Source organism: Castor canadensis, chromosome 15 (assembly GCF_047511655.1).
Source record: "Castor canadensis chromosome 15, mCasCan1.hap1v2, whole genome shotgun sequence".
Classification (NCBI taxonomy): domain Eukaryota; kingdom Metazoa; phylum Chordata; class Mammalia; order Rodentia; family Castoridae; genus Castor; species Castor canadensis.
In genome coordinates, this window is record NC_133400.1 from 3,071,204 (window position 1) to 3,084,486 (window position 13,283).

General features: G+C 53.0%; 1 protein-coding gene across 5 annotated transcripts in view; it reads right to left on the reverse strand.

Moving 5' to 3' along the window:
• Positions 1 to 8,025: 8,025 nt before the first annotated feature.
• Irf8 (interferon regulatory factor 8) overlaps positions 8,026 to 13,283 on the reverse strand; it is a 47,607-nt gene continuing 42,349 nt past the window's right edge. For all 5 annotated transcript variants that reach the window (XM_074055523.1, XM_020184331.2, XM_074055525.1 and 2 more), the window contains 3 exons: positions 12,346 to 12,726; positions 10,937 to 11,052; positions 8,026 to 10,344 (listed from right to left, as the gene is read on the reverse strand). In XM_074055523.1, the coding sequence (XP_073911624.1) occupies positions 10,168 to 10,344; positions 10,937 to 11,052; positions 12,346 to 12,726 (674 nt within the window). In that variant the 3' untranslated portion in view covers positions 8,026 to 10,167. The remainder of the gene's footprint in view (positions 10,345 to 10,936; positions 11,053 to 12,345; positions 12,727 to 13,283) is intronic.

The window sequence follows — 13,283 nt, forward strand, 5'->3', positions numbered from 1 at the left end:
ACCTGTAATCCTAGCTACTTAGGAGGCTGAAATCAGGAGGAGGGCAGTTCAAGGCCAACCCCAGGCAAAAAAGTTCACGAGACTCCATCTCAACCGACAGCTGGGCAAGGTGGCACAAGCCAGTCATCCCACGCTACGTGGGAGGTTGAGATCAGGAGGTTAGTGGCTCAAGGCCAGCCTAAGCTCATGAGACCCCATCTCAACAGAAAAAAGCAGAGCATGATGGCGTATGCCTGTCATTCTAACCACGGTGGAGGTATAAAATAGGAGACTGCAGTCCAGGCCAGCTTGAGCAAAAAGCGAGGCCCTATCTCCAAAAATAACCAGAGTGAAAAGGCTGGAGACACGGCTCAAGTCAGTACAGCGCCTGCCTAGCAACCGTGAAAGAAAGAAAAAGAAAGGTCAAGATGTGCTCAAGTGGCAGAGCACCTGTCCAGCAAGCATAAGGCCCTAAGTTCAAACCCTAGCACCAAAACAAAAAGTCAGATGCAAAGGAGCCGTTACTATGGAACTGTACTGGTGTGACATCAGAAGAACATGTGTATCATTTGGGACTAGCTAAGAGTCAAGGTACAAAGAAAAGCAGGGGAGATGCCACCCTAAAAGCCAGGGTGCTGTGGGTGGGAACTGATGAGCTGCCCACCCTCCCCTCAGTAAGAAGAGGGCTAAAAGGGCACAGAGGTGGCTGGGAGCCAGCCCGAGGGACAGATGGTAAGTCGCTCGCTGGGGCTTCTCTGCAGCCCTTTCACATGAACGCACACAAAACAGCCACTGCAGTTCCCACCCTGTTTGCTAGGTGAGGAGTGGGGGTCAGAGAGGAAGGGGCTCGTGCAACTGTGCGGTGATGAACATGGCAAGGGTGGACAGAGCAGGGCTTGTCTCGGCCCTGGTTTACCACTGTCCTCTTGGCTATGCTGGGGACTCGGGCAGTTGCCTCTGACCTCTGGTCCCTGCAGAGGAATCTTAGTCAACATCTCCATCGGGGAAGAAGGGAGGCCCCAGAGAACCACTGCCACCCCACTGTCACCCTGCTGAGGCTTCCCTAAAAGCCTGACCTGACTGTAACGTCTCAGCTTTGCTGGGGTCCAGCAGGTGTGGCTGCGTGCATGATTTCCATCATTAATTAATGCATCATTAATGCATGAAAGCAGTCCATTGTTCGATGCCCTCTAAGCATTCACAGAGCTTAAGAGTCACTGCTACCGGGGTGTCATGCCCCCTTCTCTCACCTCCAACTCCAGGCGAGACCCCACCCAAGACGCCCCCTGCCAGCCACGCCGCCCTTCTCATCCATCAAGGTCCACATCCTCTGGGACCCTGAAGCCTGTGTCTCCACCTGGCACAGTCACACAGTGTCATACCTACCAGATGCACATCTAGCCTGGAAGCTTACAGCACTGCCCACCAGTCACAACAACCAGAATATCTCCAATTGTCAGCCAAACGTCCCCCGAGGACCAGGCCACACCTGGTGAGGATCATCATCGAGAAGCTGAACGAGGACACTAATTAAGTGGTTACAAGAGAAGTGTCTAATTCTTCCTGCCAAGTCCTTGTCACACTTCAGTTCCTCTCCCCCTCAGAGAGAAGAGCATTGTCCAGGTGAGGCTCTTGCTCGGCGAGGCTCTGGGATTTGCCTCACTCACCCTAAGCAGACACAGCATTGGGGTCCCCACAACCCGCTAGCGGTGCATGAAGAAAGGGGTGTCGTGGACATGTGCAGCCTCTGGGGACCCTCCTGGAGCAGGAACTCAGAAACTCACGAAAGAATACAGAGCAAAACCAGAGTCTGAGGCTGCAGAGAAAAGTGGGACTAGGTCCCTCATGGACGTGAGGCCACCGTCTGTCAAACCTGGCCATGGAGGTCAAGGATAGACACTGAGCGTTGACCCTGCCCCCCTACCTGAGACATTCACAGCATCCTGGCTGTGTGCATGTGAGCAGGAGCTCTCTGTCCTAGCTGTCCCAAGAGTAGATGTGAACAACCCAAGCCAAAGGGTACAAAGGAACAATTCCACGCACCTTTGAGTCTGGGACCTCAACCCTGCCCCTCGCAGAGTATGTCACCAGCCTTATCGGGTTATTTCACCAATCCGTAACCCAGTTTCTCAAGTGTAAATGGAAATAAGGAGAAATACAAAGATGGAGTGAGCATCAGCCTGGGTCCCATAGGCACCGCCACACTGCCGATGCTTCTCCAAGGAGGTCTGTCGTGAAAGAGGCCTGCATGGTGACAGACCTCCTGACGGGGCGGTTTCCAACAGAGGCTGGTAACCCTCTTGTGTGAAGCTGCCCTGAGTCAGAGGGAGGCATTTCAGGCAAGAGGGCCGCCGGCCTCTGTTGGAACAGCACAACCCTTGTCTTTGTGGCCTGTGGCCAGATTGGTCCACACAGTCGATCGGCTGGTGCTGGGGAGCAGTGCAGGGACCAAGACAAGCAACAGAGCTGTGCCCCCAGAGATAGTGGTGTCCAAGGGACGAGGAAAGAGAGGAGGCCAGGAAGGATGGCCTGAGTCCCTGCCTGGGGAGAGACACAACTAACCCAGGGAGACTTGAGGGGTGTGAGCTCTTGACCCCTCTCCTCCCTCTGACCTCATGCTGGGGCTGTGCACAGCCTGGGAACTTAGTTTCCTGGGCCAAAGCTGGTATGAGGACATCCAGCACAAAGGCTCAGACACTGAGCACTCATGCAGGTGCTCAACATTGTGGTATTGTCCCTAGGTCAACTCCACAACCCCCCGAGCAGCATCTCAAATTGCTGCCCTTGTCACCCGCCCTCCCTGGTGTGCTTGGTAGTCGCAGGAAGGAGCCAGCCTGATGTCACCTGTCAGTCTCTGATCTGGGGAAGCCCTTAGGAAGAATCTTTCCATGGCCAACCAATCCAGGTGGGCACCCACATGGCCCAGGACTAAGGCCACTGTCCAGGGCATCAGCGATTTTCCCTCGTCACTGTGTCACCACATGACATGGGGTGCCTTGTGACACCTGGGAGCACCCAGAGCCAGCTGCAAGGGGCAACAGCCTTGAAAAGTGGCCACCATTACTAAGAAACGACACTGCTCTGCTGCACTGCCTCCTCCCACAGAGTCACTGTCACCCGAACGTTGACCCAGTGTCTCAGTGTGCCTGACTGTATGTAAGCATCTTCCATGGAGGGCCTCACTCAATCCTCACAACCATCCCAGGAGGTCAGAACAGCTAGCCTGCACCATCCCTATAACCGAGCATGCTAAAATTCAGAGACAGGAAGCCGTTTCCCCAATGTCACACAGCTGATTAGTAAAGAATGAGGATTTGAACCTAGGCCTAGCTGACTCTGGCCCTTTGCCTCAGCTCAGACTGGACCTGGGTAAGAATTGAGGTACATTTCCCATGCTGTCCCCCTTCTTCTCCTGTTCAAACACCACCCTCCCTGGCCCTGATGCTCAGCCCAGTGGTCCCTGCCTCTGCCCTCTGTCTCTGCCCAGCCTCATGATGCAACAGCCCAGCCAGCCTTACTGTTAAGGAGTTCTGAAGTGTACAGTCCCCTGGCCATCTGCTTCCTCCAGCACAGGCTCCTACCTCTGCCACGACTCGGGCAAACGAGCAGGACCACCGAGCAACAGTCACTTTATTCTGGGCTCAAGACCTAACTGGCCAGGATTGCTCAACACCTCGCACAACCCAGGGCGTGAGGAGGCCAGAGGGACCTTGCTGGAAGCCACACAAGGAGGGGGTGCTAAAATGCACTGTGATTTTTCTCCCCCAAAGCTGGTCAAGGAAACAGCCCAGACCCACTCTTTGCTTCTTGGGACATTGCTATTCCATGTTTCCTTGTCTTTCTAACTCCCTCTGGCTGGTATCACTCAGAAAACAGCGAGGCAGGGCATGTGGCTGCACACAGGTCCTTGAGATGGACAGTGTGTCCTCATAAATCCAGAGCCTTGTGGCTCAGTCTCAGAGGAATGTCCCACTGAAGAGAACACAGCTTGGCACCGGTGTCACTTCCATCGGTTCAACAGTCCACTTACAGGAGCCGTGGTCGCCATGGGACCCACCAGAGCCTGGTCCCCTCCTGCACCCTTGCCACACGTGCCCAAATCCCCACACTTGGCCCTTCCCTTCCCTCCCCTGCCTCCTTCCCTCTCTTATCCAACAGGTCAGCCTCGCCTCTAGGAGGGAGGAGAAGGTGACAACTGAGCCACAGTCATTCTCTCGGTGGGACTGGAAGGCGCAGAGACGTAGCAGCTCCTGCTGCGGGAGTTTTATTTTCTCTGTTTTCTATAGGGAGCGGGGCTGGGAGGGGACTTCCATCCCTTTGGCAGCTCTGTGCCAGGCAGCACCAGGTACGCCACCCTGTCATGCTGTCTTCCTGTAACAGGGCCCCACGTGGCCCATGTCTCCACGCTACACAGGCCTGTCCCGCTGCCTGCTCTGCCACCACCCCAGCCCGAGCTGCCACATTCGCTCAGACTTCCATAACCCATGACTGACTCTCTTTATGTTCTCTGGCTGTCACCAAGAACCTGGTGGGGACACGGCATGGAATGAGAAAGGCTCCACGTAGGACTCTGGTCAGAGCCATGGGAGTGAGACCCTAGGGAAAGCTCTCTGTCCGGTACACATCGGGGCCACTCTGAGAAGTGATGAGGACTCCTTTCTGATGGAGGCAGGTCTCCTGAGACAGAGACAGAAAGTTCCATCCGCCCTGCATTCAAGGATGAGGGGCAGGAAGGAGCCAGAATACCGGGAAGATTTAATAAAAATTGTAAATACAAATAAGGCTGGGCGTGGTGGCTCACACCCATCTTCAAGGCTACTTGGGAGGCCAAGATCAGGAGGACGGTGGTTCAAGATGAGCCCAGGCGAAAAAGGAAGATTCCATCTCAACAAATAAGCCAGGCATCGTGGTGCACACCTGCCATCCCAGCCACACAGGAGGCATAGGTACAAGGACCATGGTTTAGGACAACTGTTTGCAAAAAGTGAGACCCTACCTGAAAAATAGCTAACAAAAAAAAATCAAAAAGGACTGGGGGCATGACAAGGTACAGCACCTTCCTACCAAGCCTAAGGCCCTGAGTTCAAACCTGGTATCATTAAATAAATAAATAAAAACTTTCACAAAGGCAAGTGGGATGGGTAACGAAGGAGAGGATGACCCAGGGACTGTCCTGAGGTCACCACATTGTGAGGAGGTCCAGGTCCAGGCTGAATTCCAGCCATCATGTCCTCCAGGCCCAGATACCAGAAATGTGAGCAAAAAGGTAGCTCCACCTTAGGACCAAGTCACTTCAGCTACGCATATCTTTCCAGATAAGATCACAAATATTATATGCAGAGAAAAGCCAATGCCACTGAACCTTGTCTAAATTCTGACCTGCAAAAGGTGTCTTTTGTACCACTGTGTTTGGGGGCATTTATACAAAAATCAGTGACCAAAGCTACCTCAGCCCTGGAAGATTCCACCCAGACTGAAAGGCAACCCAGGGAGTACAGGAAAGGAATGGTGCAAATATGGCTCTCAACCCCTAAAACAATCAAGGTAGATTCTGAGGAAGACCGACTCTGTCACCAAGACATAGAAGACCAGAGCCATGGCACGGGACCACTCACCCTGTGAGATACAATGCAAGGGACAGCACCAGACCAGACCAGCTTGGGAAACCACACATGAAATCCATTCCTTAGCACGAGAGTGACCCTTGAGTGTTATGCCTCTGAACAGTGACATGTCCGAGAGAAATAATGAGATTGTGTGTGTCCCGTGAGTTGAGAAATTTGCTGTTTTCTACCTAATTTTAGTAAAAGCAGCCAGATTTTCTACTGAGAAACCACCCTTTCCCATTCTCAGCCCAATGGGTGGTTAAAATCATAGCCATTTAGTTATCGTTCCTTACAAAGAACTTCCAAATAATTCCAAGCGATTAGATTGTAAAACTCTGTCTCGAGTGCGTGAATCACGGGCCCGGACCAGTCCTTCAGGCTCCCTGCAGCTGCTTGTCAGGGCCAAGAAAGAATCAGGCAGCCCCTACACATAGCTTTCTGGTCAACCCCTTGCCTAGGATTCTCCCAGGATTCCCAGGGCCCAGAGGATCCTGTGGGTGTTCCTCCCAGAGGCCATCGTCTGCAGGCATCAGACATTACAAGAGAATCCAGAAGTTGCACCCTAGATGGGTTTTACAAAAGTTCTTGCACTAAACAACGAGCACTGAGGGAGGGACTGGAGGTGCATCTTAATTTCCTAAGACATTTTTACAATCCAAGACTGGAGGTGGCTCTTTTTCAGCATGCCTCACCTGCCTGTCCCCACAAGTTTCCCTTCAGGGCAGAGGAAGGTCAACTTCTCAGGAGTCAGTCCATATAAGGGCCCTGACAATGTCCCCAGAGCCCTTGGTTCTTTTTTTTTTTTTTTTTTTGGTCATATTGGGATTTGAATTCAGGGCTTTGTGCTTGCTAGGCAGGCAGTTTGCCATTTGGGCCAGGCCCCCAGCCCTCTTCTCTCTGGTTATTTTTGAGATAGGGTCTTGCTTTTTGCTCAGGCCAGCCTGGACTGCCATCCTGCTATTTTATGCTTCCCCCCCTAGCTGGGATGACAGGTGTGTACCATCACACCCAGCTTTTTTCCATTGAGATGGGGTGTCATGAACACTTCTCCCCCTGGCTGCCACGGAATCATGATCCTCCTGATCTCAGCCTCCCCCATAGCTGGGAAGCTGGGATGACAGGCATGAGCCTCTGGCACCTGACCCCCCGTTCTTACTAAAGTGTCCTGTCCCCAGAGTCCCTCTTGTATAAAAGGAAGCAGACCATTCCCGCTGCCCAAGATGGCTGCAGGAAGACGCTGTGCACTGTGCACAGGGTGCTGTCCAGTTTCTGCATGGCCCTAAGCTCACAGGACAGAGACTAATAAGCAAAATTCCTGACTGCAACACTAACGTGACTCGCTGCAATGATGTGTCAGAAAAGCAGCGCTTGGCCAAGCTGCTGTCCTTTCCTCTGGTCAAGGACTGCGGTGAGATCATCCCCCAAGCCCTCCTTGTGCTCCCAGGCTGGCCAAGCATGGAACTGTGCCTCAGTTTCCTCACCTGTAAGCTGGGACCAACAGGCTCAGTGTCCCAGGGCACACATGAGGGCAGAGGAGGGAGGGAGTGTACACATCACCTTGCAGAGAGAAGGTGCTAGAACACACCCTCTGCCTGGGCTGGCTGGCTCTGTGCCCACTTGTGGGGGGGGGTTGTCCCTGTGAATCAGTGGGAACTGCCCACTAGACTGGAAGCAACCCATGGTGGCCACAGTGGATCCCCATGTTCTGCTGCATCCCTAGAGCCCAGCACAATGAGCACATGCATGCATGGAAAGATACACCTGTCACAGAAGCTGGCTCAACCTGGTGGCCCTCCTATAGCTAGCTTCTGGCAGATTCAAGAAGAGTGCTACAGGGGCCCTCCTACATCCTTTCCCCACCCTGTCCTCAGGTATAGCCATCAGCTCACAGAAGCCCCAACAGACCTGTGATTGAATAAAACACAGTGTGTAAGCCAGGCACCAGTGGCTCATGCCTGTAATCCTAGCTACTCGTGAGAACATGAGGCTCCTGGTTCCAGGCCAACCCAGGCAAGCAATGCAAGCCTCGCATGGCAGCATGCACCTGTCATCCAGCTACACAGGAAGCATAAATCAGAGGATAAGGTCCAGGGAGACCAGGGCATAAACCCAAGACCTTGTTTTGAAAAACAGCTAAAACGAAAAGGGCTGGGCATGGCTCCCATGGTGTTAGAGCACCTGCCTAGCAGTGCAAGGCCCTGAGTTCAAATCTCAGTCCCACCAAGAGAAGAAACAAACAAACAAAAAAAAAAAACAGTGTGCCCTCCACATTCCCCAGGAATTCTGCACAACCAGCCGTTTGTAAAACAAAACAAAATCCTTAAAATCATAGTCCCTATTTCTTATAATTCCCCTTTTAAAAATCCCAGAAACTGATGAAAAGTATAAAATATTTGACAGTGACTAAAAGAAGAAAGAAAAAAAAAACAGAGAACATACCAGCTTTATAAAAGGGCATTTTATTTTAATAAAGAATAAAAGAAATCAGTACTTTTTAAATGGATACAAAAATAAATATTCAGTCAGCATATTAAAGATCTGAGCCTTACATTCAAGCCTGGACAACTGAGCAAACATGTTCCCCGTCCTTCAAAATATAATGCTGCCTTCGTTGGCCAAGGGGAAAAGCCAGAGTTACTAGCACTTTCCCACGTTCACAGCTGACACACAATCAAAGGCCTCCAGTGGTGACCAAGTCTGGTGACCAGCCCCACCCACATCACCTTCGCAGAAGTGGCAGTGAGAAGTTCCAGTAAGGCTCTTTGGCTTTCAGATGTCAGTCAGAATCCATGAAAGGCACTACATTGGCTGGGCCTGTCTCCCAAACCTCGGTATCTTCCCCCATTTCTCAAAACGAGGGCAGATGGCTAAGCCCCTCCTCCACCCCAGCCTTCCACTGTGAGATCCTGGATGTTTGGTGGGAGCCAGGCTGGGTCATAAGGAGATAGAAAGGGAAGGGATTCTTCTCCCCCCAGGAGAGAGTGGATGAAAAAAGGCTGTCCTCACACCCCAATGCTGCCTGGTGTCAGCACCCACTGTGGAAGACCCAGCCAGATCAAGCACCCACACTGGCTCACACCTGTGGGACGTGGGCCCTGAAGATGCCCGGCACCCCCCAGGGCTAGCCCAGATGTATCACACAGGACACGCAGACATCTAAGAGGCCCCTTGATCCACCAAGACATAGCAGGTGTCTAGAAAACACAGTCAAGTGTCCTCTAATGGTGTGTGTTGAAAGCGATTTTAAGGTGGCTTCACAGATACTTGAGACCCCAGACTGGGGCATCAGTGAGGGGACATGAACAGCCCTTGGCCATCAGATCAAGACTTTAAGTCTGTGGAGCTGGGTTTTGATCAGTACTGGATCACAGGCAAACATTCTTATCTGTTTGGGAAGGAAGAAGGTCTGATTTGCTGGTAAGTGGGGGAGTTCTTCCAGGGCTGGAACCCAGACTTCTCTGCTGGACTCCTATACCACTCGCTGCTGGAGCGGAGAATCGGGTGTGATGTGCAGCCAGCTGAACCTTCAAAGGTGGCAGGGATGGAGAACAGCAGCCCCCTGCCACAGTACCCATGATGCCCTGGGACAGCATGGGTAAGACCTCTTATCGTCCCTTCTACGACCCCCCCGTGACCATGCCCCAACTCAAAGCATGGCCATCTGATGGATGGAGAGCCCAGCTGAATTGAAGCCCAAGTCAAATGCCTGAGCGACCATGATTGCTCTTGAAGCTCCTGGTTACACCCCACTCACTTTATGGGAAAAATAGGGACCCAAAGCAATTCACAATAGGACATGTAAAAAAAAAATGCAATCGAGAACAAATATTTTTAAAGCCGATCAAAACCATTTAGAAAGAAAAGAGAGAGGTCTTGGGGATGATTTAATTACAGAAATAAAAATAAAAATGAACCTGACTCAGTGGCTCCCCAATGAAAACGTTTGCATCCTCTGAAAATAACCACCCCACCCGACCCTGTGCACCTAACTTGGATATGTTTTCCTGGCACCAAATCCCAGGAAAAACATGCATTCTCCTTACAGCCACAGCTTGGCTTCCTCTTCTGAAAGAGGGGCTTCATCTAAATATTTTGCAATCTTATTAAAACTCTTAAGAGTAAAAAAAGATGCTTCACAGAGAATCAATATGAAATCATAAATCTATAAAGTCCAGAAAAACAGGCTTATTCTCAACAAGCTGATTTTGAACTCCAGAGGCTTTTGCTCAAAGCAGCTGTCGGCCAGTCACAGGGAATGACAGGCAAGTCTTTCAAAATGCCAGTGAGCACAAAATGCAGAAAGAAACATAGCAGCTGGTGATAAAGAAAATAAAAAATTTAATCCCAAGTGAAGGTTACAGCCTACAAGACCGCTTGTGTAAGTTTCCAATGTTTGCACTAAACAGCAGAACTCTGGCCCAACTCTGGACTCATTGTGGGCTCTCAGAGGATGTCCTTACTAAATTAGGAGCAAATAAGGGGTCCCACCCCCGTCAGAGGGGTCCACACCTTTCCATGATTACAACAGTCATTGTCCAGGTGAAACTGGAGCTGCAGGTGACTGGGTGCCCAGGAGAGATGCTTACACGGTGATCTGTTGGTTTTCTCTGAAAAAGGGTCTCTGATGTGAGGCACAGATGTCTGGAAACATCCGGAAGGCCTGGTCAGGCTGGGGCTCCTCGGGAACCTGCATGGTGGAGCCTGCACCACAGCTCTTCCCTGCCTCCTCCACCAGCTGCTGGACGTACAGCTGCTCAACCTACAGGGGCCATGCATGGGGTCAGAGATGGAGGTGGGGAAACAGCGGGACATTCTGCTGCTTGCTCCTGCCACACTCGGATCACTGGCCCAGAGCCATCACTGCAGAGGCTCCACCTGCCACCATGAAGGAGCCAGGCAGCAGGGTTCCTGCAAAGACTGCCCACTACACGACCCATATCTCTCAGGATCAGCCTGGCTGGGCTGCCCAGTGCTCAGAAGTCCACCATCAACCCTATGGCCAGAGAGCTCCGCCAAGTCTGAATCTGTGACCTAGACCTTAAGGTAAGAGGTGGAACAGGTGCAATCTTCCCTTTGGGGAAGGAAGGAAGGAAGGGAGGGAAGGGGGAAGAGGGAGGGAAAGAGGGAAGGAAGGAAGGAAGGAAGGAAGAAAGGAAGGAAGGAAGAAAACCCATGTTTTCGTGCCAAGGGTTCAGAGGGGGCGAGAGTCCACCTCTCCCACTCTGTAGGTCTCACCCTCCTGCCTCTCCCCCTGTGCACAGGTAGAATAACCCAGTCCTTGCTGCTTCCTCTTGGTCCTGGTATAAACTTGACCCTGACATGAGGGCCAAAGCTGCCTGTGCCGTTCTTACCTGCACGAGGATGAGTTTGGAGCGCAGGGGAGCCATGTCGGGAAACTCCTCCCCGAAGCACAGCACCACCCTGCTGTCTGGCAGGCGGCTTGGGCTGGCGTAGAACTGCTGCAGTTCTGCAAGGACAGGGTGGGGCAGTGAGGCCTGGAAGGCAGGGGTGGAACTGGGGCACAAAGCTCCGCTTCTTGCAGCACAGGAAGCTCGACAAGGGAAGACCAAAGCACCAGGGGTCTTTCCACGCAGGGACCTGTGGGTTTGAACTTTCCCAAGTGTTGTTTGAGGAAAGATTTGGATTTTTGCTTGTTTGTTTTCTGAAACTGGATGTTGCTATGTAGCCCAAGATGGTCTCAAACTCATAATCCTCCAGGCTCTGCCTCCTGAGTGCTGGGATTACAAGTGTGAACCCCATGCCTGGCAGCTGTTGGTTTTTATCACCTGGATTTTAAAAGCCTTTCTGAGGACTCAGCCACTGTTTCCACTTCCTGCGTCTCCCTTGGACATCCTGCATTCGTGTCACTTGCCTGCCCTGACAGTGCCTGAGTTTGCAAACCCTACCTAAGACAGTCAGGGGCTGCAGTTCACCTTCAGTATCTGACAGACACTCAAGGCAGAGACCCCAGGCCAGTGGCACAGCCTCACCTGGAGCTGGTGAGAACCCCTCAGATCCACGGAATGAGCCGGTCTGGGTTGGCTGGAAGTCAGGGCTGCAGCCAGCCCCACAATGCTGCCGGCATGCGCTCAGGGCTGCACACTGGGTCTCAAGGCTCCATCAGGTGGACTCCCAGCAGCACTGACACACCTGAGTTCACACAGCCCGTCCACCCACCCTCCCGGGGCCTCCTCTGCGTGCAGCAGAGACCTGACACCAGCTCTGGGCCTGGCTGGTACAGGGCGAGGAGCAGAATGGGCTGCAGGCACAGAGAGGGAGCTGGCACACAGCAGGCGGGCTGGAAGATGCTGAATGCACTCAGGAGAAGCAGTGGGACCCAAACACCTGCCTCGCAGATCTGGGAAAGCCACCTACACAACTACAGCACCAAGAGCGTGCACTTAGCGTGTGCGGCGTCAGTGTGTCACAAACATGCACACGCATCCCCAGGGATCTTGCTGAGATCCATATGCTGAGTGGGGCCTGACACCCTGCACCAGCTCTGACCAGCTTCCAGGCAGGGGCCCAGTCCCTGGAGCAACCGTGATGGGTGCTGAGTTCCAGATTCCAGCCCAGAGGTGCTCATTCTGTTCTGTCTACACATGGGAAGCTGAGGCAGAGGCTGCCCAGGTTGCTCAGAGAGACAGTGCACAGCAAGAGTCAAAGGAGCCCAGTCCCCCAGCAAGAACGCAGGGCCATCCCTGGACTCAGCTGCAGGCGGCCCAGGGGACAATTTGGTCTCTAGGGTGGGCGTACTGACCTCGGAAGAACTGGCTGGTATCGAAGACCTGTACCACCTCATCACGCTCCAGCTTGTTAGGTCGGCTTTTGCACACCACAGCGTTGCCGCTGCAGAACACGCGACCTTGGCACAGTCGCTTGACGTACACGCCCTGCCGGCTGCTGTGTAGCAGCACGCCGCGCTCCAGGTGCCCAAACAGCTTCCGTGTCACCTGCCTCTGCCTCTCGCTGGCGATGGTGTCCGCCAGAGGGAAGCGCACCAGCTCCAGGCCCTCGGGCCCGTACAGCTTGGGCAGCCCTGGCTGGCTCGGGGACAGGCGGCAGCCCTCAGGGCAGGTGGTGGTGGTCTGGCCCACCAGCTTGCCCCCATAATAGAAGCTGATCACCATCTGGGAGAAGGCTGCAGAGAACAAGAGAGGGCAGGGTGGTCAGGGAGCTGGGGGGGTTGGGGACACTCCCCACTTTATCCTGGCCAAAGCCAAAGGCCCAGAGTCATTGTCCCTCCCACACAAAGGGCACCTTACTTCTTGTGTCCTAGAAGTTCCAGGGAAGATTGTACCTGATCTTTCCAACCTAAAATGCTCATCGAGTCATAAATGGACACCTACACAATGAGATACTATTCAGCCATTTCATCTTTGAATTAAAAATTAAGCCAGGTGTGGTGGCCCACACATATAATCCCAGAAGAATTCTCCACTAACGACAAGCCCAGTGAGCCTGGAGCTCCTTCCAGGTACTACAGACCAGTCCAGGGCAGCCCTCCTGCAGCTACACACACAGGTTGTGAGTAGCCTGACTCCATGTAACCCCAGGGAGTTGTGCAGTGCACCACCTGGGCTTAAGCCGCTGTGCACCTGGACTCTCCCCCAGGGCTCCGCTTAGTCAATAAGACCTCACCCCGCTCACAGGCACCATCCTCCCCTCGTCAGAGTTACACACACGGGGCTCTATAAT